At 30.6% G+C, this 26,421-nt stretch overlaps 4 protein-coding genes across 13 annotated transcripts in view; all 4 read left to right on the forward strand.

The window, feature by feature from the left end:
* fdl (fused lobes) overlaps window positions 1-5,467 on the forward strand; it is a 45,165-nt gene extending 39,698 nt beyond the window's left edge. For all 10 annotated transcript variants that reach the window (XM_011051864.2, XM_011051863.2, XM_087403710.1 and 7 more), the window contains 3 exons: window positions 224-835; window positions 955-1,684; window positions 1,763-5,467. In XM_011051864.2, the coding sequence (XP_011050166.1) occupies window positions 224-835; window positions 955-1,684; window positions 1,763-1,910 (1,490 nt within the window). In that variant the 3' untranslated portion in view covers window positions 1,911-5,467. The remainder of the gene's footprint in view (window positions 1-223; window positions 836-954; window positions 1,685-1,762) is intronic.
* A 1,039-nt stretch (window positions 5,468-6,506) lies between these two features.
* Window positions 6,507-12,149, forward strand: LOC105143498 (Diuretic hormone 44 receptor 2). The gene is given in 11 exon segments (XM_011051873.2): window positions 6,507-7,171; window positions 7,484-7,554; window positions 7,803-8,218; window positions 8,778-8,872; window positions 8,978-9,140; window positions 9,712-9,868; window positions 9,953-10,083; window positions 10,174-10,265; window positions 10,462-10,600; window positions 10,681-10,834; window positions 10,837-12,149. Coding segments are annotated over 10 exon segments (1,476 nt in total). The 5' UTR covers window positions 6,507-7,171; window positions 7,484-7,490; the 3' UTR covers window positions 10,902-12,149.
* A 1,888-nt stretch (window positions 12,150-14,037) lies between these two features.
* LOC105143499 (Helix loop helix protein 4C) lies at window positions 14,038-19,355 on the forward strand. Its single transcript, XM_087403112.1, has 3 exons — window positions 14,038-14,427; window positions 16,459-16,768; window positions 17,429-19,355. The coding sequence occupies exons 2-3, from the start codon at window positions 16,593-16,595 to the stop codon at window positions 17,580-17,582; spliced, it is 330 nt and encodes a 109-aa protein (XP_087259238.1). The 5' UTR covers window positions 14,038-14,427; window positions 16,459-16,592; the 3' UTR covers window positions 17,583-19,355.
* A 1,004-nt stretch (window positions 19,356-20,359) lies between these two features.
* Window positions 20,360-24,530, forward strand: LOC147910568 (uncharacterized). Its single transcript, XM_087402798.1, has 7 exons — window positions 20,360-20,659; window positions 20,842-21,107; window positions 21,556-21,918; window positions 22,205-22,457; window positions 22,527-22,595; window positions 22,752-22,838; window positions 23,039-24,530. Exons 1-7 carry the CDS (start codon window positions 20,360-20,362, stop codon window positions 23,129-23,131), a joined length of 1,431 nt encoding a protein of 476 aa, XP_087258924.1. The 3' UTR covers window positions 23,132-24,530.
* Window positions 24,531-26,421: the final 1,891 nt, after the last annotated feature.

The following is a 26,421-nucleotide window of genomic DNA, read 5'->3' on the forward strand; positions in this document are numbered from 1 at the left end:
ATTTCGCATTTTGTAAATAATTATTCAGCATGTTTTGTGTAATTAAGGTCTTTATTCTATAACTCTTAATGACAATGTATCATTATATTATCGTTGCATAGATTTTGTACATGAAAAAAGTTGCAGCGCAATATAACGACATCGACACTGTTGTTAAAAAAATAAAGACCCAAGTTGATGGAATTGCTGCTTCCTTTTATGTAAAACATCTTTTTAATTGTAGGAAATATTAGGAGTTTGGTTAAGGTGTTGAACGCTAAAAGTCGATCCGGTATCGATTCGTTCATTGTGTACCTGAGCGCTGGCAATGCGCGGGGCACCACCTTGACTCTGGACACCGATGAGTCGTATAAGCTAGAGGTCACATCGAAGGGGAAGATTTTGGAGGCCAGGATCACGGGGAAGAGTTACTTCGGGGTGCGGCACGGTCTTGAAACCCTTAGCCAGTTGATCTGGTGGGATGAGGCGGCCGGCAAGCAGGGCGCTCTTCGCGTCCTCACGCGAGCCTCCATCGAGGACAAACCCGCATTCTCTTATCGAGGCCTTCTCGTCGACACCGGCAGGCAGTTTTTCCCCGTCGAGGAACTGAAGAGGGTCATTGATGGCATGGCGGCCACAAAACTCAACACGTTACACTGGCATCTCACTGACTCCCAGAGTTTCCCGTTTGACTCTGCGCAGTTTCCGGAGATGGCGAGATGGGGCGCTTACAGTGGTGACCATATTTACACACCTGAAGATGTGAAGGACCTAGTCGATTATGCAAGAATACGCGGCATCAGAATCGTCGTTGAGATTGATTCCCCGGCTCATGCTGGCGCCGGGTGGCAATGGGGTGAGTTCCCTCCAAATTTTGTAATATTAATTTTATTAATATAAATCTATAATTTTTTTATTAATATAAATCTTCTTGGCACAAATTAGCACTTTCATTATATTTTTTATGATAATTAGGTACGGAACATGGTTTTGGTGAGCTGGCGTTGTGCGTGGATCAGCAGCCGTGGTCATCATATTGTGGTGAGCCAAATTGTGGCCAACTGAATCCAATAAATGAACATTCGTATAGGATACTGGAGGGCCTATACCGAGAATTATTAGATCTCACAGAGGTGCGCGATTTAGTGCACCTCGGTGGCGATGAGGTGAATCTTGAGTGTTGGGCACAATATGGCAATATCACTCTCGCAATGCAGGCGCAAAACATGACGGATTATCATGCACTTTGGGCGGAATTTGAGACGAAAATGCTGCAGCGATTGATTCGAGCGAATCACGACAAAGTTCCGAAGGCGGTAATCCTATGGAGCTCTCCATTAACGAAGAGGCCTTACATCATGATGTACTTCGACCCGAAAATTCATGTGATTCAGTCTTGGGGTGGTAGTAATTGGCCGGAAACGCCGGACCTGTTAGAGGACGGCTTTCGGGTAATCTTGTCGCATGTAGATGCCTGGTACCTGGACTGTGGCTTTGGTAAGTGGCGGGAGGTCGGTGAGGCCGCGTGCGGCGAATACCGAACTTGGCAAACTGTTTACAATCATCGTCCATGGAAGGACTATCCACCACAACAGCAACTTTTGGTGCTCGGCGGCGAGGCGGCGATCTGGAGCGAACAGACCGGACAATCGTCCCTGGGACCTCGACTATGGCCTAGGGCGTCGGCGTTCGCTGAACGATTATGGTACATAATATAATGTAGTAAATATATAACAGCGATTTTTTTCTACAACAAAATTTACAAGAAAATTCTTTTTTCCAGGAGTGACCTATCGACGAATAGTTACTCCACAGACGAGAACGTTTATACCAGACTAGCCGTGCATGTCGAAGTCTTGAACAGCAGAGGCATCAAGACGGAGTCAATGTGGCCGCAGTGGTGTTCCCAGAATCCCGGGAAATGTCTCTGACCGATCGTTAGAGATTCACTAACTATCCACCAGCCGTTCCACGAGAACTGTACTTGCGGTACTGATAAATATATAAAAATAAGGTTTCACAAAAAGCGGCGACGTCAGTTGCAAGTTCTGTCGATGGTCGAAATCGATCTCGTCCGACACGCAATGACATCGCGTATTCGTGATCCATGGGACCTTTCGATGCACATCCTGCCGACGAAATTGACAATCGTTTCTGCTTGAAATCGACGGCTTTTTCATTCACAAGACATGAACGTCGAAGAGATCCGACATTCGGCAAATAACATCAACATTAACATCAATGTAACGAATCACTAAGAAGCTCTCTCTGCGTATGTAATATATATGCAAACATATGATAAGCTGCAAGATTGCAGAGGTGACAATGGATAAGCTGTAACTTTAAACCAACACGCATTAACTTGATGTAAAAGAATGCGTGGCTGGTAACGATTAATTGATTCAAACTCCTCTTGTGAAGAGATTTGAAATCAAGCTTCATGCAAGCTTAGTTTTATAAGCGTCTACTTAAATCGAATAATTGCAATCTAGTAGAGCCGCGGATATTCTATTGATGAAATGTTTCGGAGTCCGAACTGTATGCCGATCATGAATGTTGCAAATTTTTCAATTCCTTAATATCTAGAAGATATTGTTGTTTTGAGAGTAAATTATATGTCAAATATGTCTAAAAAATATATATCAAATTTATAAATTATTACGAAATTGATATATATATGTGTTACAATGTTATTTGTAAAGCTGTTTTCGATCTCGATTTCTATTGTGTTAAAGTACAAAAATTTCGCGTTCGGGCTTTTCAAAAACTTTTTCCAGCACTTGCTTTTTAACGAGTGATACATTCTAATCTTTTTTTTTTCGTTTATCGATGCAAAATTCTAAACATTACTCTGTTAATTGTTTAATTACATTATACTGCATAATGATGCATAATTGAAACAAATTGGGATAATTGTGCATCATGTTTTAATATGAGAGATGATGAGGTACTGCCTCGATCGAGACTCAGTTAAGAGTCCTAGCGAGAAGGAGCCTTTAAAGCGAATGAGAAAAGAAATACGATGCGCAGGAAGCTTATCGCGTTATTTCTCGGATCCCCCAAATCGAGGATAGCGAGAGTAGATTAGCTTTATCACTGAAACGCCTCAGCCAGGGGCAATTTTATAGCGCGTAATTTAGCTTTTTAATGGTCGAGATTACATTATTGAAAGTATAAGTAACAAATAACGAAAAAGGTATATGTATGCGATGGTATGATAATTCCGACGTTATGATATGAATGAGAGAAAAGAAAGAGTGCTGTATGTTTGCAACTGATCTATATTATTAAAGATTATCATATATAATGAAAACGCTTGATATCAGAGAGCTTGAAATTCGTCGATTTATCGGCACGCAACACTAATCGAACTTTCTATTTATCGTCAACGCAAAAATGCTCAGGGCAGAGTGCACAATTATCGAATATTTCTTACGCGCGTGGAGGACGTAGGATACAATCTCTTTATTTCTCAAGCATTGAGTTTAATGTTATTATTATACATTATTCATCGAATGTATATTTACGTTTTATTAATTCGTAAATAGATTAGTTCGAAATTGAAACAGTCATTATTGTACAATTATTCATTTGTATGAAAAAAGGAAAAATATTTTAATTTAATAATTTATTTCGAAAAATAAGAGGCATTACATTGTAATATTATTTTTAATTTCATGTAATTGCCGAGATTTTATCACGTTGTAATTTCTAATTGTCCCAAGCTCGGAAGATGACGTCTATATCATCACGACGAAAAATTTGATTTATAGAACGCAAAGAAACTCGCCCAATTATAATAATTCCAAGATGCATATGATTGTTTATAATGAAAAAAAAAGTCTGGTAATATAGCTATTAAATATGTTTTGTTCCGCGTCGTTATTGGTGCAATATATATTACCAAATATTATAATAATAATAACCAATTGTTTGGAAACAATTAGAAAAATATATTTAATAAAAGGTAATATATTTAGAAAAGATAATATTTAAAAAAATAGGAAACATAATATTTAAAAAAATTAGCATTTAGTTAATTTTATATTATAATTGAAAATTTTTTAACAAAATTATTTTCCCAAAGCTTTAGTATTATTATTTAGTATTATTATTTAGGCTTGTGATTATTGTTACCAGACTTTTTTTTCAGTGTAAGCGACGCAAGTGATCTTCACTAAAAAGCGAATGCGCGTGGAAATTCGCCCCCTTAATCCCTGTACAACGTGGCCTATGAATTACGTAAGAAAACGCAAGTGATTCTTGGAAATTTGTACATATTTCATAATGACGTAGGGAGCAACTTATAATATACATATAGATAAGCGTGTAGATAGAGGCAAATAGCTAAGATATTTATTAGGTGAACCGATAAACGGTTATTTAGGCGAATGAATAGACATAGGCGAACCGCTCACGAGGGACAATGGGGGCGAAGAATGTGACGCAAGTCTAGAAGAGATGTTGGAATATCTGTACTTATTGATACTTACCGATATTGATGGCTGTAAGAGGAGTTAATTCTCTCGTGCATCTCTGTAGATGTAAGATCGTAAATGTTAAAAGATTACTGATCAACATTGTCTCGAATTATGATGTCATTTATAAAAAAGTATCCAAATAATTAATAAAAGTAAAGAAAGAACTTTTGATTGAATTAAAGCATTAAGTTAGAATGAAAGTTCATTGCGCTACGAAATTCAAGCAGCTATAACTTTATTAAAAATGAACGAAATTTAAATTTAGAAAAAAGAGTTTTAAAACTTAGAGTTTTGAAAGTTTACTGTGCCTTTTGAGTTTTTATGAGTTTGATTATATTTACATATAAAAACTACAAGCTGGACAACATGAGAAAATTTTCTTCTCACTTTGTGGACCCAAAAAACTTATGACTTTTTAATGTGAAAAAAAGCTTGAAGTTTTCTCTACAAAATTGTTTTCTAAAATATTCTTATAAGATTTTCATGTTACATATAAAGTAACGCTACAAACTTTCGTTCAAATTCATTAGTTCTAATGTTTAAAAAATTAAGCAGTTACTGTTTACTATTTAACTTTTCTGTCATTTTACTTGAATATTCTTGTGACATTATAGTGTAAGATAACTGACATAATAAAATATTGAGGATTTTTACGATTGCAATTTCGAGCACGAATTACTCCTCCGGTTATTTCTTATGTCATATTCGTCTTAATCTCGATTAATGAAACAGGAATCGATAAATGTGCAGATAAACGTTACGTGTAATGATAACAATTTATCGGATACGTTGAAGAACAAGAATTTTACGAGGATTAGGACGGTGATATTTACGGTACGTATACTTACGTTATGCGACTCTCTTCGGTCCGCAACGATGAATGTATGTAAATAAGACACAATTGTGTGTATGTTTCGATGGTTCTCCGAACTGATTCGAGCAGAAAGATATACTCTGTTATGACGTGTCCCTTACACGGATTTAACATAAAATGAATTTTGAATATATCACTTCGTTTGCTTTATTCCCTACAAGGTTGTCCTATTTCCTTATTGAATATGCATTGAATATGCGTTGCATAAAACCCTTTTCATGATAAACATTTATCAAAAAGAAAGATCTTAAGAAAATGTATTCTTTTTTATATAAATATTTATGTAATATTTATAAGGTTTAAAAAAATTTTTTTGAATAATATATCGTAATGGTATAACGTATTGTTATTGATTTTGTCATTTAGCGTCTTTTGTTACTAAAATTGTAAAAATATTAAAAATATAATTTTTAATGTTTTATAAATATTAAAAATATAATTTTTAATATTTTATGTAATTTTATTAAAATCAATAAATATTAATATATATTAATAAATCCGTTTTGAAAATGTATCTATTGAGTAGTCATTTTTGAATTGAATTATTATATGCTAATTGAAATATTATATATCAAAATTGAATTATTATATTATATACTAATTGATAGCATCATAATGATATTGATATCTGTTTACGTCGCATCAGTTTCTGATGCGGAAGTTGATCGAGTAATATCATTAGAAATTCGAACTATGAATCCTATAATAATTTGAGCTAATATTGGCAGCAGTCTATCAAAAAGAACTTTCAAAGATTAAACTTTTGATGGATCGCATTCTAGATAAGTAATTTGTTTGTATTCTCATAAATACGTTGCACAAAGCATGGCGACAGTTACACACCTAAAAAAATCAAATCGTGACATGAGTTAGAGATGATAATGATAAAAGAATATCCTGAAAATTGATATTTTATAAACATCAGTAAGATTATGAAAATTTGAGAACGGCACATATGTCAGAGTTTCAAAAATAATAAAAATGAATTTACGTAATATAACGATTACAAAATTTAATATATTAAATTGGATATTAAAAGATATTAAACTTAATTCGATAAATTCTTTCTTTAGTAAAATTGTACAAGAGTTTGAAATAATTGTTACTTAATCCATTATTTAGAAATTTTACCTCAATTGCATTGATTATAGAATTAACACATTTATATTTACTTAAAATTTAAATAATTTTAAATTTAATGAGTTAGGTAGCAAATTTATTTTCACTAAATTAATACTTATTTAAAATTATATATATATATATATGTGTGTGTGTGTGTGTGTGTGTGTGTGTGTGTGTGTATGTATGTATATGTAACATTTTTAAAATAGATATCTCACATAGAGAGATTAAGTGTGTCTTCCAACAAGCAACACAGTGCGACACAGTGATCATCTCATTTTTCTTTAACATTGGCAAACAAAAAGGATGTACTGATTTATTGTGTCACACCATGTCATTTGTATCGCTTGTTAGAAGATATAGTAAATTATGCTTATTATATGTTGTTTGTTTATGACACAATTGGAAATCAGGACGCTTCGACGTGCAACGAACACACTTTTCTCGGCGGATAATTCGTTGACTTGCTCTACGTCGTCAAGTTTGTTTTTACGTCATTACGAGAGAAAGGTCCGGGGTGCGGAAAATCGTGCATAAGTAATCGCTCAACGCGCAGCCGCCCGATTTATGTTCATGATTTTCTACCAAAGTTTCAGATCAGCCACGATCACGTACGCAGGTGCATATCCTAAAGAAGTTACATTTCAAACAGTGCTGTTACTAGTACTCATATATAACGTGAAATAATTGTGATTACAATAAAATAAAATTTAAGGTAAGAGATAAACGTTGTGCTATTAATTTCAATATTGTAAATCGATGATAAAAAAATTACGATCTATATATATAGTAAGAACTATTGATAAGAAGAGCAAAGAAATTATTTGGAAGCAATAATTGATAATTATAAAGAAGTGAGAATTGAATATTAGTAGAACTTTGATTTAAATAATAATGTATGTCGTTGCAACGAAAATGCATAAGATTGTATTAAATTTTTTGCATTGTAAATGGAATGAATGGACGAAAATTTTATTGCAATTAAAAAATAAAAAGAATAACAGATTTATTTTTCTTATTTCTTTAGCGTTGGAATGAGAGAAGCCGAAGTGGAACATTTCTTAGCCAAACAGAGCCAAAAATGCAAATTTTTTGAAGGTGAGCTCGAATTCATATTATTTAAATATTTGTTTTTTTTTAATTAAATATTAAAAAAAATTGTAATTCTCACATTGTTTTGCGAAAAAAATCATCTCGTGAAAAATCATTTAATGTCTTAAAAGAGTTTAGAAAATCTTCTTAATTTGGTTGCAAATGATAAATCGATCTATCAGGGTCTATTAGACCTCCGGTAGAATATTCTCTCATTAATTAGACAATCATTATTACATCAACGAGAATGCTAGGTATGTCCACGTTTGGCAATATGTCGGAGGCCACTGGAATCAACTTATTCGGATATAACGTCACTGATGAAGATCAATTGGAAAAGTATCGCGGCGTCGAGAGCAACGGAACAAAAATTCGTCAATGTCCGCCGTTCTTCGATGGTTTGCTCTGCTGGTCACGTACTGACGCACCAGGAACAGCTACTTTGCCCTGTCCACCGGCTTCGGTTATGGGATACACCGATTTCGCGAGCGACAACCTGAGAAAGCTTGCGGTGGCCAGCAAGGACTGTTTGGCGAATGGCGAATGGTACAAGAACTCGGATGGCATCTCCTGGAGCAATTATAGCCTGTGCGTGTTGAACCTCACGCGTCATATCGAGAAGAATTATTTGCCATTGTACGAGACTCCAGCGGAGTTCGCGCTATTAAATGTAAGTTATTTGTTGTGGCTACGCTTGATTATTGAAATTGAAGCAAGTGAGCAGATTTTCTGTGGTATTGTGATTTAATAAGCTGCGATTAAATTAATGAACATAGAATTTGAAATTTTTTAAATTTGATATTTTTGGATGTTGTAAACAACAATAAAATTTAATCATTTCTAAAACAAATTATATTACATTTAAAATACTTATATAAAAAAATTTAGGTATTATATTATATTAAAAATTGAATAATGGATATCATGTAATAATTTATAATACATATAATTTAATGTTTTTCTATGAGAAAAATATTAGAAGTACAGCAGAACCATCTTTCCAACAAGAGATATTTACATTACATCCTTGTTGTTTGCTAAAATAAACAAAGATGCATTATATTATGTCATCTCTTGTTCAAAGTACCTTCAGAGTTATTATACTATATAAATGTATTAATTGTTCTTGCAAAATTTTTTAAAATTGCTATACAATTATTATGAATGCAATAGATATAAAATCAAATTGATTCATTTATACAGCTTTTATCATTATATACTTTCGATAGAAATGGCTGCCGATTATTAGAATGATATCGCATATTGGATACATTACTTCGTTTACCATACTAATCGTTGCTATGGTAGTTTTTTCCTTACTTAGGTAAGTATATACGTTTTCTTCATCTGAGCACAGTCACTATCATTTTTTTTCCATTCCATTAAGAGTGTTTCAATTATCGCTAATATGTTTTCCGTATATACGTAGGAAACTCAGGAATCCCAGAAATAGATTGCACATGCACCTATTTGCGTCCTTCATTATGAGAGCTTTTATGGCACTCCTTAAAGATTGGAGTTTCATAGGCGGCATCGGATTAACCTGGCACGTTGTATTTATCGATGAGAATGCTTTTATCAAAGAGGAAAATGTAAATAGAATATCGATATAATTATTTTATTATTATTTTAATTTTTAATTATTCATTTAATTTCTAATTATTCATTTAATTTTTTTACCCTTACAGAACTCTAATACCGGCCAATTTAATACTGAAAGATAGTAATAAATTAAGTATTTATTTTATGTATTGAAATCCTGTTCACTATTTTTAGTACACCAAATAAGTAAATAATTACGTTCTTTAATAATAAACCATTAATAATTGACCATTATTTTAATAATTGACCATTATTAGATTTCTACGAATATTACTTTGATTTTTATTACTTTAATTAAATTACTCTATACATACAATAACTTTTTGCTGAATCTATAACTGTCTTCTTTTGTGTCTATTTAAAAATTTGTCTGATAATTTCATGAACTATTTTTGAATAAACTATAAAATTGAAATGAATTATTGCATTAATCAATCAGTTTTTATAAATATTTACGTCTGTGGAAAAACAATATTCCAAATTATCTGTCTCACTTTCATTTTCATATTTATTTCTTAATTAAGTAATGTAATCTGTATTTTCACTAATCAATGTTTTCAGACTTGGATCTGTAAGGTCATCACGAGTCTGTGGCAATATTTCATTGTGGCAAATTATTCATGGACCTTGATGGAAGGATTGTATTTGCACAATCTAGTTTTCCTAGCGCTATGTACCGACAGCAGCACAATATCTCTGTATATCGCACTAGGATGGGGTGAAATAGAATAAACTTATTTAAAAATATTTTAAATGTAGAGCCTTAAATCGCAGTTTACTCACATTTCATTACATTAAATAGGTCTTCCTGTCTTGGTAGTAGTGCCATGGATTATATTTCGCGCGACTATTGAGGACACTCTCTGCTGGACCACTCATAACAATTCCTCACTGTTTCTCATCATAAGAATACCAATGATTATATGTATTTTAGTACGTCGATTGCATAATCATCATTTGAATAATGATCATTTGAATTGTGTGCATATTTAAACTAAGTATCTGTTTATTTCTTTCTTTCAGTTCAATTTTCTACTGTTCCTTAATATCGTTCGCGTTCTGCTGGTGAAGCTGAAGACATCGGTGCATCTGCAACGGAAAAAAATGAAATACAAGTTAACAATGAATACATAAATAGTTTTATTACATAATTCATCAATTTATACCGATTTTAAATTAATTTCATTATTTTCGATGTATAAGGAAGATATATATGGCCTTTTGATGGCCACAAATAGCTTAAAATCTAGTTTTGCATACGATCTTTTATTAGATGCCATGCGTTTATATTTATTTTAATTTTTAATGTAGGAGATGGGCGAAATCAACTCTAGTCTTGTTACCACTCTTCGGAATACATTATACAATTTACTTGGGGTTGTCCTACCATAAGGATTACCGGGTAGAACTCGTAGGGCTTTTTTGCGATCAGCTATTTGCATCCTTCCAGGTACTTATGACGCGAAGGACCTAAGCGTTTTGCATAATTTAAATCTCCCCGCACACACTTTGTGTTATTTATCTTTGTAGGGCGCCTTCGTGGCTTTTCTTTATTGTCTGCTAAACGGTGAAGTCAGAGCAGAAATGCATCGAGCGTGGAAAGCCCGACGATCAAAGAGGGAGGTCGATTCCTTTATCTCTGGACATACGAGAAATTCAAGAGATGGAATCAATCGAAAGCGGCTTGATCGGAGGACGACAATTTTACGATAACAGCCACGAAAAAATCGTCGGTGAAAAATATCAAGTAGATTCAATCAACTATTTAAACGTCGAACAAATTTTATTTATATATAATCTGTTTAAATATCTAAAAAAGTAAACGATTGAAAAAGTAATAGCGAATATCTGGAAATAAGAAAGTGAAATTATAAAGAGTTGACGTGTTGACAGGAATTAGATATTTTTAATAATAATGTGGACATATATTATGAATCTTATTGTGATTTTATTTTCTATAAATAAATGTACACTACATGTTCGAAATATTTCAGTGTACTTTACAAATAAATGTTTCTATGTGTATGTGTATGTGTATGTACATCTATATACTGTAATAATATGTATTAAATACATATAATGATAAAAGGAAAAGGAATAAATTAAGGAGTGGAAGGAATAAATTAAGGATCCACATATTTCTATGTAGGATTAAAAAGAATGATTTATTATTTTTAAAGAAATAATTTACTCTATGCTCGAATAATAATATCTACTGTAATACATAGATTTATTACTGAAGTTTTACATATCCCTTTTAATTTCTCAAGTTTATACATAATTAATAATAAAAGCTAATAATCATATATCTGCATTAATAATATATAAAAAATTTTAAATTTAGATATTAAAGATTAATAATATTTTTTAACACCGTTATCTTTTAAATGTAAATCACATTTATTAATATCATAAAAATTAACATACATAAATGTGTAATATGTTGGTACATTTATGTTAAATATAATTTCTTTTTTAATATAATATTAATAAAATTTAATAATATTTTATCGATTTATAATAACTGCGAAGTTTTTATAAAAACATGTGTTTGATGGAATGAAAGGGGAAAAAAGGGTTTTGGTCGTGAAAAGGATCATCATTGTACTAACGAAGTGTGAACTATCTCATGACACCCGAGACGCCTGATGGAACACATTAATCGGATGCATCGAGCAGGGCGTGTGCCACGTCCTTGATTGTTGCGGCGAGGATTGATCATGTTCACACATATTATACTCTCGGCCGCACGCGTCAACCCTCGCACGAGTAATTTTCGAGATGGGTGTTGGCAATCAAATTGAAAGTAGATTAAAGTCCGATTGACCAATTTGCATAATTGCGGGTTCTGCGGTTCTGTCCTTATACAGTGGAGGTAGCACCATTCTATCTTTTCCTCGATAACGAATACAAGCGTTCACCTCGTGAAAAATAAGACGAAAGAAAGAACTCGAATTTTCTAATTATATATGAAGAAAAGAAAGAATAAAAGTTAAAATATTAAGTCAAAATATTTAAAAAAGTTAAAATTATATAATGAAAGTTGAATCGAAAATTAAATAAAATAAAAATATAATTAAGCAAGCTTGCAAATTATAATTTAGAAAAATCTCTATTTCCCTTTTTAAAGAAAATCACCAGTAGTGATATACATTCGAGCGAGACGAGACGAGAAAATATCGATTCTGAAATTTAGGCTCAACAAAAACAAATAATTTACAATTTTCTCGTCTCGATGGGTCGATATTCTCGCTTCTCAAGATTTCCGAATTTTATCTTAAGACATTCAAAAATATCGACTATCTCGTTTCATTTATTTGAAATATTTATATAATCAAACAACACATTTATAACTGTCACAAAGAGACATAAAGATATAAAGAAAAATGTGTAATAATCCATGCAAAAAGCAATCGGTGAAATATCAAGTAAAAGGAGAACATAATTAATATGTGTGTATTTACCAGATTCTGTTTTTTAAAGTTTTTTTTTTAAATATTTAAATTCGATTTCTTTTAAATTTTACTTCTCATAAAACAATTATAATACTTTACTAACGTAAACATTATAAGAATAAACTAATTTTACTACATGTATTCTTTTTCGATTTTAACATCAATTTAATATATCAAATTTGATCGAACGTAATCAAAATTTTCAGACACACTGTTCACTATTTTAGGAGACAAAAAATTGCAGCTGTACGTTATTGTAAGTGAACTGATGGATCTTGGTTTTGTATAGAACCGTTCCGCGACGGAGAGGATGCGATTGTGATTATTATTACAGCCGAATGGCGCAGATGCGACGTGTCTGCCACCTGATCCTCCGAAGAAATCTATAGTACTCCAAAATGAACTCATCTTCAATTTATTCTGTGTTCCTAGAACACGTTTAAAATAAACATCATAATCATTTTCAAATAGAAACAAACTCTTTTCTCGAAAAATAAAAGTGTATATAATAAATAATTTTATAATATTTCCGCATCTCTCTTATAGTTACACTGAATATTTTAATTACACTACACTATTAAATCAATAGTGTCAAATTTAACCTAATGTGAGTCGCTACTGCTCCTACTAAATACAATACATAGTTATTTTTTATTAAAACGATAGTTAAATTTGACAATATATGGTATCAAATATAACCATTGTTTTAGTATAGATATGATTGAATAGGAGCAGTGACGACTCAAATTAAATTAAATTTGACACTTATAGATTTAACAGTATACGAATCATTGTCCAGTAGAATATTCGTAGTTTGTAAATAAAACAGCTCTTATTCATAAGACTCAGATTTTAAAACTCTATCATGTAGACAATATTCTAATTCTAAATTTAAAAGATATATAATGACATTTAAATTAAAAAAAAAAAAATATTTGTACATATATTTTTTTAATAGAATATAATAAGACGTGTCAATTTCATTTGTTCTTGACTGTAATAGATGACAGATGAAGTATAAATGTTATTAACTTATTATATCATATTTCATATGGGTATAAATATTTCTTTAAAAAAAAAACGTAATTGTATGATGTCAGAAATGATCTTTTACCTATTTGTATACACGATCGGGTTAAATATTATCGTCCGACGACAGGAATCCAGCGCCAGTTTTCCAAAACATTCAACGTCAGGTCGAATGATCGATAAAATGGTCCTTGTATCCGGGAGGCTGCGTAAAATACTGTCGCGTGAATTACGAAATGCGGCGGAATGGCGACGTGGCATCAGGTGTCGGGGCGGGTTCGCAGGGATGTTTCTCGATAGTCGATTGGAGAACGCTCGGGATGTTGTCAGGGATGCTGGGGATACGAGAGGACAAGGGAGGCTGTGGCGGAATCAAGGGCGTGGTTACGGGAGATGAAAATCCCTACCCGCCAGCTCTGTATAGCTCAAACTCACCCTTCTCTGGATCAGTTTTTCTGCCAGGGATGCTGTTGACCGTTCTCTCCCGACGATCTCGTCGAAGCCGGGAGATCGAGATGTTGTCAGAAGTGTTCTTGTTGCTGCGGATAACAATCGACGTTGATCTAATCGCGATCCGGAGTCGATAAATGTACGAGTGATTTAGAAAAGTGAAATATTCTGAAGAATTTCCTTCTGTGTTAAGATTGATAGTAAAAAAAAGTGGATGAGATTTTGTGTGCGATTGTTTAATCGGTGAAAGAATTTAATTGAGAACAATAGAAAAGAGTGATCCGTTTCAAACCGGATGAGAAGAGAAAAAACGGAAACTTGTTTTTTATCTTGGAAAACTATGGTAAGTAAGACAAATGAACAAAAATATACATTAATTGTTACGTAAAAGTAGATAGTCTGTTGTGCAATAAGTAATTTTATTTTATGAAGATATTAGAAATATTACATGTAAGGATTTAAAACGATATTAAATTTATTATTATAATTTACACAATCAAATTTACAAAAATTTCTTATTAAATTATTGCAAAATTAATTTTTATTTATTTCAATATTGGACATAAATAAATTTCTTATTCTTATTTAATTTTCTGTTAATAATAAAAATTTTCTATTTAAGTTTTTATAATTATCATTAATTCTTTCAATATAAATATAGATTAAAATTAAGTTTTCTAAGAATTGGAATTATACACAAAGTGCGTATTTTTACAAAATTGAGTTTGCGTAAAATCCTACGGCGTAAAGTCGTAAAAATAAAAAAAATCCATAGGGAATCGTATCGATTTGATTGGATAGCAGTGCCATGATAAATATTAAAAGAAACGCCGAGAAGACTTGTCGCTCGAAATCTGGTGGTTTTCTTTAAAATATTAAAGAAAGAATCGGAGAAAAAGAGCGTGGTGAATGCTCATACAAATCGTCGGTTTACCATAAGAATCAGATCGGGCAGCAGTCGTTCGGAGTGGCTTTTCGTCAATACTTGATGAAGATCGAGCTACTTATGCGGAGCGCAAACTGCGTTTCACTTAATAATGCAACATCTTTCTCATAAATAGACTATTTCAAAACGACTGTTTCGGTGACACAATGGAATTCTACAGTATTAAAAATTTATATCTTTCATTTCTCTCTCTTTTGCCTATATACGAAAGTGTGAAGCGTTCTAATATAATATCTCTCTTTCTATTGGAGCTATTTTTGGCTTTATTCTCTTTTATGACTATAATTCTGTTACATAAGTTACGTTTGTGTGCTCAGCAAATATTTGGTCATCCAATTATCGCCGATCGAACCCCAATATCCTGAAAGGGTAAACTCTTTCATATTGCATTTTTTTCGTAGCTTTCGCAAATCCCCCAAAGTAAACGGTGCGAAAAATTTGATTGTTATTTTGCGTCTCTTAACAGTCGCTTTTTTAACAATCGTATTTACCAAATAAAATGTCATAAACATCTAAATATTTATAATTGTACACTTACAACCTGTGTCAGTTTCTCTTTAATTTTTTATTTATTCATTGGAGACTTTATTTGATTTATTCATCTAGATATTTATGTAAATTAAACTTAATATGTATATGAGTTAAACTTTAAATTGCACAGAAAACATTAAAGTCAATATTAATTAATACTTTATAATTTATAATTAATTTTAACAAATTGTTTTTTTTTACGAAGTAGTTAATTTTTATGGATCAAAAGTATCGAGACACTAAACAGTTTTTAAATTAAAGTGGAGAGTAAAGTAATTACAAACATGGGATAAATGCGAACGATATTATTGCAATACATATATTAGAATGATGATAAATACTTATTTCTCGTATCCAGTAATGTGATTAATGCCGCATTATAACACATGATTATGTCATATTTTTGATTGTTTTAATGTAGAGGAGAATGGAAAAAATTGCCTAAAAAAAGTTAAATAAAGTCGATTATTTGTTAATTATAGAAATTTTTATTTAAAGGCTATAATGACTTTAAACTATATTAACTTTTTCATTTTTTAAAATTATCAATATAATATAAATCATAATTTTTAATCAAATCCAATTCGGCACTCGAATAGTAAGGATATATCTATTTCTTATTTAAAATTACAGTTCATATTAATAATATGTAATTGTAGTTCAACGTTAAATGACTGGAGTATATTTTAAATAAAAATTTTTATGATTGATAAATAATCTCCATAAATTATTTGTTAAGAAAGCAAATTGATCAGATGATATATTCCTAAAGTAGAATTATGAAACAGCGTTATATAATATATCGTTGGAATTTATGTTACAACAAAATTAAATTCTCGTAACGTTATCCACGTTTTTTTGTTTTCCGATTGACAATTATCGTAATTATAATTACAGTTGCGTTCTACGAGAAGCAAGATAGTAATGCTTTACGACGTGAATCTACGTCCAGGGCAAAGGTGAGGAGATAATTTTTCGCGGTAGATCAGACTGACCTCTTTGAAAGGAACATTTACGAAACACAGAGGCACATGAAGAGCTTCAATTGTGATTTTGCAAACGAGGATAGGACGGTTCCTATGGCGAATAGCGGCCACGGGGTCGCCGTTAACGGTGTAGGAGCCCCTGGTTCGGGCACCTTGTCAAGGGAAGAAAGACGCAGGCGAAGAAGGGCTACCCAAAAGTATCGAACCGCACATGCCACACGGTAAGACCACGATAAGCGTAGAATCGATGTCTTTGCTGTAAAGGCAAACAAATATGAAAGGCAAACAAATATTGAAGAAATAAAACACTGAAATATCGCGAAGAAACTGCTTATAAGTTTTTATAATCGTAATACTTAAAAAATGATTTTCCGGAATTTTTAATGAAATTTAAAAAAATTCTTTACTAATTAAAACTGTTCTTTAATATTTATCATTCCCAATATTTCTCATAATTTACGCCTCTCCTCTGAGAGTTGATTAATTATTTATTAAAATTTGTTAAAAAAACTGTTCTTCATTTATTCTAATGGTGGATATAAATCTGCAACATATTTCTTGATATCTAAAGAAGTTTAAGTTAAAAGAAAGTTTAATCATCTCTCTCTCTCTCTCTCTCTCTCTCTTATTAGGATGATCTAATTATTCTTACCAATAACATTCATTTCGGATTTTTATTCAATCGATACACCTCTTGTGCTTTCATTGACATCACAAGTGTTTCGATATACTGCGCTTTTTTATATCCTATTGAAAAACGGAAATCTAAAGAAATTTAATTTTGAAAATTCAGTAATATATTAATATGTGTTTATATATGAAGGAATTCTTTATATAAAGAAAAGATTGCTGCTTAAAATGGATAATATTTATCTCGTTAGGGAAAGAGTCAGAGTGGAGGCGTTCAACTTGGCGTTTGCGGAATTGCGAAAGTTGCTGCCGACATTGCCGCCGGACAAAAAGCTTTCGAAAATTGAGATTCTTCGGCTGGCAATCTGCTATATCGCTTATCTGAATCACGTACTCCAAGCTTGAACTTGCGTATTTCAACGAGCAGAGATAGAAAACTTGAAAAACTGTGATGATTTCATCATCATCATCATCATTACAAGCTGACTGCGAATTGACTTATTGACCGTTTTTCTAAACTTAAGAAACGTTATCATAAACATCGTTTACATCTACATTTATTACTTTTAAAATAAATAATAAAATAATTTTTTTTGGGCAAGCCTTTGGGATAAATTATTTTTGTTATTTTCGATTTCTGACTAAAAATTAAACAATTTTCAATCGATTAACACAAACATTTGAACAGTAGATAATAGAAGAAACATGCTATTGCTCGTATATTCAATAATTGTTGAAGAGTGTCGCTAAGTTGCGTTAACTGTGCAGAGTTACATCGTTTATTGTGTGCGATATATCCGACGATATTCTCGAATCTATCCGATTCCTGGATTAGTAGGCCACTTCGGGACAATGGAAGGACTTCCCATGGGACTGCTATCCCTCCGCGTTTCTTCAAATTCTCCTTCTACCCTTGATAGTCATTGTTCGACTGCGTATTCGATCGTTGTCGATTATACGATGTACGAGCTTAAGTGAAAAAGAATGGAATTGCCGACGAGGAGGCCAACTTCACGGATCGTCGCCTCGCGCCTCTCGTTTCCCGGTTCTCTGCAAATTGTGTGACTCGATCCGCTTGGAGATCTGCGCGTGATTGATTGTCCGTGCGAACTAAACTGGCTTTTCTGTGAAAAAAAAAAAACGCAAATGAATTAGAATGGAAGAAACTCATTTCTGTGGAATTAAATACCTAATCTTCAAAATGGGTTTTAAATTGTAGATTCATTTTATTGTTATTTCATTTTTATCAACTTTTTAACATTTTTCAACAACTAACAATAAGATTAATACATCAAAAAATTATATTATTTTTATAATTCTGTACACAATATAGTGGAAGTTTTTATTATTTTAATGTAATTTAATCCCAAATGAATGAAATAAAATAAAAACATGCATATACTGAACGAAAATGTTTGCAACATTGTTTTCAATGAAATTCTTTAATTTGTTTTTTGAAGATTAAATATAATTAGCTAAGCCACTTAGATTTTTTTATTTTTATTGTACAAGAATTAGCATTTTATAAGTGATCTTATATAAATGACTTTATATAAGCAACTTTTTATAAGTATAATCTTATGATCATATGAGTTCTTTTATCAAATATGTAAAGAGATAGGTAGTATAAAAAAAATATGTGACAATGACAATGTTAATACAAATAAATCTTATCATAAAAAAGTTTATTTTTATGTGCGTTTATTTTGCGGATAAAACAATTAAGAAACAATTGATGAAGCAAATATAGTTAGGCAGTTTATTAATTTATTTGCTATAAACATCTATTTTATAATTATCAGTTTCATAAATAAATGTCGATTATAAATAAAATTTCTGCTTTTACTTTAATTTTATAGCACACTGTAAAAAATCCTACGATGCGATAATCAAGAGTATTAATCCAACATGGCCTGTTAAGACATTTCATGACAAACAATTTCTGTTATTCCACTATAAAGTAAAGTCGTTAATACTGTATAAATGAAATACATGTTCCTTAAATATTATATAGAGAAGTTTGATCGTTGACACGCGCACCGGATGACATTAACGTTCACTGCGTGGTACTCAGTATGCGTAATGTATAATTAATAATCAATTATGACTTGTGACTGTATTATATATACTGTATTATATATTTAACAAAAAATAAATTACAAGCAAGAACAATTTCCATACTTGTCTTTAATTTATTGCAGTCTCCTGACTTTTCTTCCATCTTTACATTACTCACTATTTTCCATGAATAATTCTCTCAAGGTAACGTAAAAAATTATCCAGTTAGGGAATATAACAGTTTATACGTAAAAATTACAATGTTTTTGTAAAGAAAATAGCATATTCTAATCGAATATTTCGTCAATAAATTTTTGAATTTGTTAAGCCATATGTAATGCATAAGTCTATTGACCTGTCGTCTTCACTTGCATATCTATGTGCATTTGTACTTAGCAATGACTATGAGTCATCTTTCTTAAATTAAACAATGTGTTGTTGCAGATCATGGGTAGCATATTATAGTGTTAATTGCATTAATAAAATATATATATAATAAAAATATATATATAATAAAAATATATATAATAAAAAGCGATCCCTGCGCGCATGTGTATATAATAAATTACTTATTGCTTCACAGGCACTTTTTTTATGTATATAGTTTGTCTTCCAACAAGCGACATAGTGCGACACAATGATCATGTCATTTTTGTTTAATATTGGCAAACAACAAGGATGTAATGATTCATTGAGTCATACCATGTCATTTGTGTCTTGGAGAGAATATTATATCTACATAAAAAAAGTAATATATGATTTCTTAAAGACTACCATGGGGGCTCATTTATGTACGTTCATTTATCCGTGTTCTTCTAATAATCGTTATGTTTCTTCATTTATCAAAGATGGATTATTAACTTTCAAATTGCAAGACACCGAGTAGAGCAAGTAGAGCGAAGGAAAACAAGAATCACACCATTGTCTCATCTAACATAATCATTAACTATTCTCGCTTAAATTGTAAACTATAAAAAAATTGAGTAATATTTATATGTGCGTGATTAATACTTTTTTGGAAAATTAGCATGAAATTGTGAAAAAAAATTACTTCGTTTTTGAAAGATATTCTATTAATATATGTTTTAGATATTCAATTATAACTGAAGACCAAAAACGAGAAGATGAAGCTATTTGCGTGTCCAAAATACTTTTCCGAAGCGATAGCATTAGTGACAAATCTCAATTGCTTTTTGGGACTTCGTATTTTCGAGTATCCTCGTGGTCATCCAAGATCTATACTCAGCCTAATCTATTTTTTGTTTATGTTCGGTATATATTACAGTGGCACGAGCAATATGGAAGAAAAATACTATTCAAACATTAGACTGATGAAGCTAGAATACGTTCTGTACAACATATTGAGATACATCCATGTTTTGTCTGTGATTCTTAATATGCTGTTGGGTTGGTGGCATACAAAGGTGAGCAAACGAAACAGTATGTGATGTATATTATAAGCAGTTTTTACACCAACTTATTCATGATTTCTCATATAATTTCTCATATAATTTACAAGCTTTATAATATAATTAAAATAAAATAGTTTTAAAATATAGATATATGCAAGTTATAATATTCTTTTATTACAAATTAACACATGTAGAAATTCAAAGCTTGTCACAAAAAGATCTTCGAAATCGATGAAACATTGCGACAGCTTGGATTATCAGGAAATTATGACAGAATATATTTCATGACAATTGGAATGATAACCGTCTGGATTACAGGCTCTTTCATTTTAAGCATCGTAGGTTTTATTCATTTAAAAATACATACAGACATGTATACTGCAGTTTTTATTATATTGTGTTCTACGTATTCGTTGACTGTCAACTCTATTAATGTTTATGAATTCTATCTATTTGTAAGGTATGTAAATTGACCTTCTAAATAATCCAGAAATTTACGTACATATATTTATTAGATTTACTCACTAATTATTATATAAAATATTAATAATTTTTATTGCTTCTGTTTAACATAACTTACATATTGCATAACGTTGATAATTAATATTATAGTCTTGTCTATAAGTACCTATATAAAAGAATCTATTTATAAAACTCCTATAAATTGATGTAAATGTTCTCACAAAAAGTAAATTAAAACATAGTTTTATTGAACAATAATGTTTGCTTTTATAATAAATTAATATTTTGTTTGTCCTCTGTCTTCTTTAGCATTCATTATTATAAAATTGAATTCTGTAATACGTATAACTTAAGGTCATATATGTTAGTGTATAATTTCCTCTATAATTTTATTTTATGATGTTAACCAATGGATTCTAATATAACGTGTTGTTACAACAACGCAGGTGTTTTCAAATAAAATTTAAATTAATCAACCGACTCTTGTGTGAGACTTTAACAAATTTATCAACAAATAAGATAAAATTAGACATTTTTGAATTGAAAGATTATGTTGGCAAAATTATGAATACTGAACAACAGAAGCATCTTTTTTTCTCGACAATGATATTTCGACGGCGTCGGCGGCTGCAATCTCGAATAAATGTTTTGGAGTTAAAAAAGCAAGATCAGGTCGTATCTCAAATTGAATCTTATTTTCCATCGCAATTCAAAAATCAATTTCAAAGTAAACTCAAAAATCAATCTCAAAGATGCAATCATTCGATAATAAAATGTCCAGAACGTAAACGTCTATTACAAATAATCAAGTGAGTATCGAGATGATTTATGAAGTAGGTATATTGTTATAAAATAAATCTTATAAAAAAGATATATTTGAAACAGACATTGCATTAAATTTTATGAAATTTTTCCGAAATAAAGATTCAAAGTCTATCAATTTGGCCATTAATATGATATTCATAATTTATAATTTTCTTTAAAATGCTTGAGAGACATATATTTAAGTTAGATTTTTTAAAAGCTTTTTAAGAAAAGAAAATTTCTTCTTCAAATGATAATATTTTTAATTATATTTTTGATTTTGTTCTTAAGACATGTGCATCTGGAATTATGTAAAGTATCGAAAATAGTATGCACTATCTTTGGAGTACAGATAGCTTGGGAAATAGGAGTAATTATCATGTATCTGTCTGGAGCTTTTTATAATTTATTTATTCGATACGTTATGTATCAGCACAAAGTTAAAGATGTCCCAGCTCAGACAGCTTTAACGTTGTCAATGACTCTTCTGTGCATTTTCAAAATTGTTTTTATAAGTCGTACTTGCAAGAATGCGGCCAATGAGGTAATTTATCTCATCTATCATTGTGTCTACAATTATAAGATTTATAATTAAGTTAATATTTATTTGTAGGGAAATAGAACCATCGAAATTATTCATGCGATTTATGGATGCAACGCAGATACTGATATGCAGGAAGAGGTTTGTTTACTGTTATATTAAATATATTATTAAATATATAAAAAACCCACAAAAAGAAATGATACTATAACATTATAGTGGTTCGTTTTTTTGCGAATAAGTGTATAATCGATTACTTTTACGCTAATGTATTAATTATCATCCAAATTGTTTCAGATTCAGCAGTTTGGTATTCAAATTTTGCAAAGTCCAGTAATATTTTCCGTATTTGGTCTTACTCTCGATAATCGTGCTTTAACTATGGTGTGTATCAAATTATTGCATATGAAACATTGCTATTGTATTAGCGTTTATTATATAAAACAACAAAATTCATACAAATAAAAATACGTATATTAAAACAAATTCACTGTTTTTTTACTTTAAAAAAAAAACAGAGAAATTATTTTTATGATTCTATCTTTAATCGCAAACGCATTATTCTTATATTTTTTTATTTACAGATTTTAAAATCTGTAACAATCTATGTGGTTATTATGATACAAATGAGCATAACATTAGAATCGGACAATTCCGCACAAGATATGCAATTTTAGAAAATTATAAATATTATTAAATGCAGATTATATAATAAAATATTTTAATTATAAATTAATACTATATCTAACAAATGTCGCAGATTGTTATAAAAATAAAATGTAAATTAGAGTGAGATGGTGTGGCGATCTGTAATTACTTAATTATTTTTTCTTGTATGTTTTTCAATATACACGATAGTTGCTTGTAATTATAATAGACATGTAATATACATTATGAAATAAAATTTTGCAACCCAGCTCGCTCGGCAACTTTATATTTGAATTAATAACCTTCTACATCAACATGTGTTTAATGTTATGCTGCATTTCTGGATTGAGGAGAAAGAATTAGGGGATTGCCCTGTAGAGGTTAACATTCCTGCGTGCAAAAATTTATGATATATTTATTACCCATGGTAATGTGTATATATAAATATAACAATAAATGTATCATATTCATAATGGTCAATCATGACGAAATGTTTATGGAAAGTACATCTATGCACATCAGACCTGCTATTATACCGGCCTTAAATTATCTCACTGACTCGTCGACTTAATCTACGTGACATGTTTTTATGTGTGCACCGAACAGTATTGATGCTCTCTATGACATACATGCCCAATATTTTAATTAGTAATGAATTATGAATTATAACATATTATATAATATATACAGTAAGAAATAAATTACGAGTGAAGAGAGAATTTTCATGCAATTGTGTAGTATTTAATTTGTTGCAGTTCTCCGAATTTTCTTCAGTTTATTTCATTGATTAACTATTTTCTAGAAACAGGTTTTCTCTAGATAATGTAAAAAATTCCCCGTATGGACATAACAGTTTTTACATAACAGTTTTTACATAACAGTTTTTACATAAAAATTACAACGTTTTTGTAAAGAAAATAGCACATTTTAATTGAACATTTCGTCAATAAGTTTTTGAATTTGTTAAGCTATATGTAATGCATAAGTCTATTGGCCTGTCGTCTTCACTTGCATATGTGCATTTGTACTTAGCAATAACTGTGCAATTTTTTTTAAGCTAAGCAATGTTGTTGCAGATCCTGGATAGCATATTATAATATTAATTGCATTAATGTAATAAAAAACGATCCTAGCGCGCATATATAATAAATTACTTTATTATTATTGCTTCACGGGCATCCTTCTTATATAGATATACTATATAATTGCTTAAAGACCATGGAGACTCATTTGTGCACGTTCATTTAGCGTACTCGTGTTCTTCGAAATAATCGTTTATGTATGTTCCTTCAAAGACGGTTCATTAATTTGCAAATTGCAAGAAACCGAGTAGAGCAAGTAAAACAAAGGAAGACAAAGAATCGCACTATTGTCTCATATAACATAATCGTTAACCATTCTCGCTTGTAAACTATAGAAAATTCGGTAATATACATGTGCGTGATTTTAATACGTTGGTACTATTTAATTATTATTTTAATTTTGTGATAAGTAGTTAGCATTGCTGGAATTAATACTCTCTTGTAATTGAAAAATCAACAAGAAATTATGAAAAAAAGATTATGTCGTTTTTATTCTTAGATATTCGATTAACTGGAGACTAAAAACGACGACATTTCGATGGAGTAAATGACAGTTGCGAAAGAATACAGTGCAAAAAAGAGAGAGAAAGAGAGATTTGACGAGATGAAGTTATTTGCACGTCCAAAATACTTCTCCGAAGCGATAGCATTAGTGACAAATCTTAGATGCTTTTTGGGAATTCGTATTTTTGAATATCCCCATGGTCATCCAAGGCCTATACTTAGTTTGATCTATCTTTTATTTATATTCAGTATATATTTCAATGGCTCGTTCAATATGACAACAAAATACTATTCAAATCTCAGATTGATGAAGTTAGAATACGTTCTATATAAAATATTGCCGTACGTCCTTGCTGTGTCTGTGATTCTCAAGATGCTGTTAGGCTGGTGGCATACAAAAGTAAGTGAACGAAACAGTATGTGATGTATTACAAGCAGTTGTTATATCAATTTATTCATGATTTTATGATATATTTGCTTTATAATATAATTAAGATAAAATAATTTTAAAATATGTGTAAATTATAATATTCTTTCATCATAAATTAACATATGTAGAAATTCAAAGCTTGTCACAAAAAGATCTTCGAAATCGACGAAACATTGCGCCAGCTTGGATTATCAGTAAATTATGACAGAATATATTTCATGACAATCGGAATAGTAACCGTCTGGATTACAGGCTCTTTCATTTTTAGCATCGTAGCTTTTATTCATTTAAAAATACGTACAGACATGTGTACTGCAGTTTTTATTATATTGTGTTCTACGTATTCGTTGACTGTCAACTCTATTAATGTTTATGAATTCTGCATATTTGTAAGGTATGTAAATTGACCTTCTCAATAATCCAGAAATTTACGTACATATATTTATTAGATTTACTCACTAATTATTATATAAAATATTAATAAATTTTATTGCTTCTGCTTAACATAACTTACATATTGCAAAAAATTGATAATTAATATTATAGTTTTATAGTTTTATCCATAAGTGTCTATATAAAATAATCTATTTATAAAACTCCTATAAATTGATGTAAATATCCTCACAAAAAAATTAAAACATAGTTTTATTGAACAATAATGTTTGCTTTTATAATAAGTTAATATTTTGTTTGTCCTTCGTCTTCTTTAGTAATCATTATTATAAAATTGAATTCTATATACGTGTAACCTAAAGTCGTATATATTAATGTATAATTTTCTCTGTAATTTTATTTTATGATGTTAGCCAATGGATTTTAATCTAACGTGTTGTTACAACAACGCAGGTGTTTTCAAATAAAATTTAAATTAATCAACCGATTCTTATGTGAGAATTTAACAAATTTATCAACAAATAAGATAAAATTAGACATTTTTGAATTGAAAGATTATGTTGGCAAAATTATGAATACTGAACAACAGAAGCATATTTTTTTTTCGACAATGATATTTCGACGGCGTCGGCGGCTGCAATCTCGAATAAATGTTTTGGAGTTAAAAAAGCAAGATCAGGTCGTATCTCAAATTGAATCTTATTTTCCATCGCAGTTCAAATACCAATTTCAAAATAAACTCAAAAATCAATCTCAAATATGCAATCATTCGATAATAAAATGTCCAGAACGTAAACGTCTGCTACAAATAATCAAGTAAGTATCAAGACTTATGAAGTTGAGATATATTATAAAATAAATCTTATAAAAAAGATATATTTAAAACAGACATTGCATTAAATTTTATGAA

The sequence above is a fragment of the Acromyrmex echinatior genome, chromosome 2, assembly GCF_024713525.1.
Source record: "Acromyrmex echinatior isolate Ae372 chromosome 2, ASM2471352v2, whole genome shotgun sequence".
Lineage (NCBI taxonomy): Eukaryota > Metazoa > Arthropoda > Insecta > Hymenoptera > Formicidae > Acromyrmex > Acromyrmex echinatior.

Coding starts and splice junctions, on each gene's coding strand:
- LOC105143499 (XM_087403112.1), top strand. CDS start 16,593: ATGAAGAGCTTCAATTGTGATTTTGCAAACGAGGATAGGACGGTTCCT. Junction 16,769..17,428: donor CGAACCGCACATGCCACACG/GTAAGACCACGA, acceptor TTATCTCGTTAG/GGAAAGAGTCAGAGTGGAGG.
- LOC147910568 (XM_087402798.1), top strand. CDS start 20,360: ATGAAGCTATTTGCGTGTCCAAAATACTTTTCCGAAGCGATAGCATTA. Junction 21,108..21,555: donor GAATTCTATCTATTTGTAAG/GTATGTAAATTG, acceptor ACAACAACGCAG/GTGTTTTCAAATAAAATTTA. Junction 22,458..22,526: donor GCAAGAATGCGGCCAATGAG/GTAATTTATCTC, acceptor ATTTATTTGTAG/GGAAATAGAACCATCGAAAT.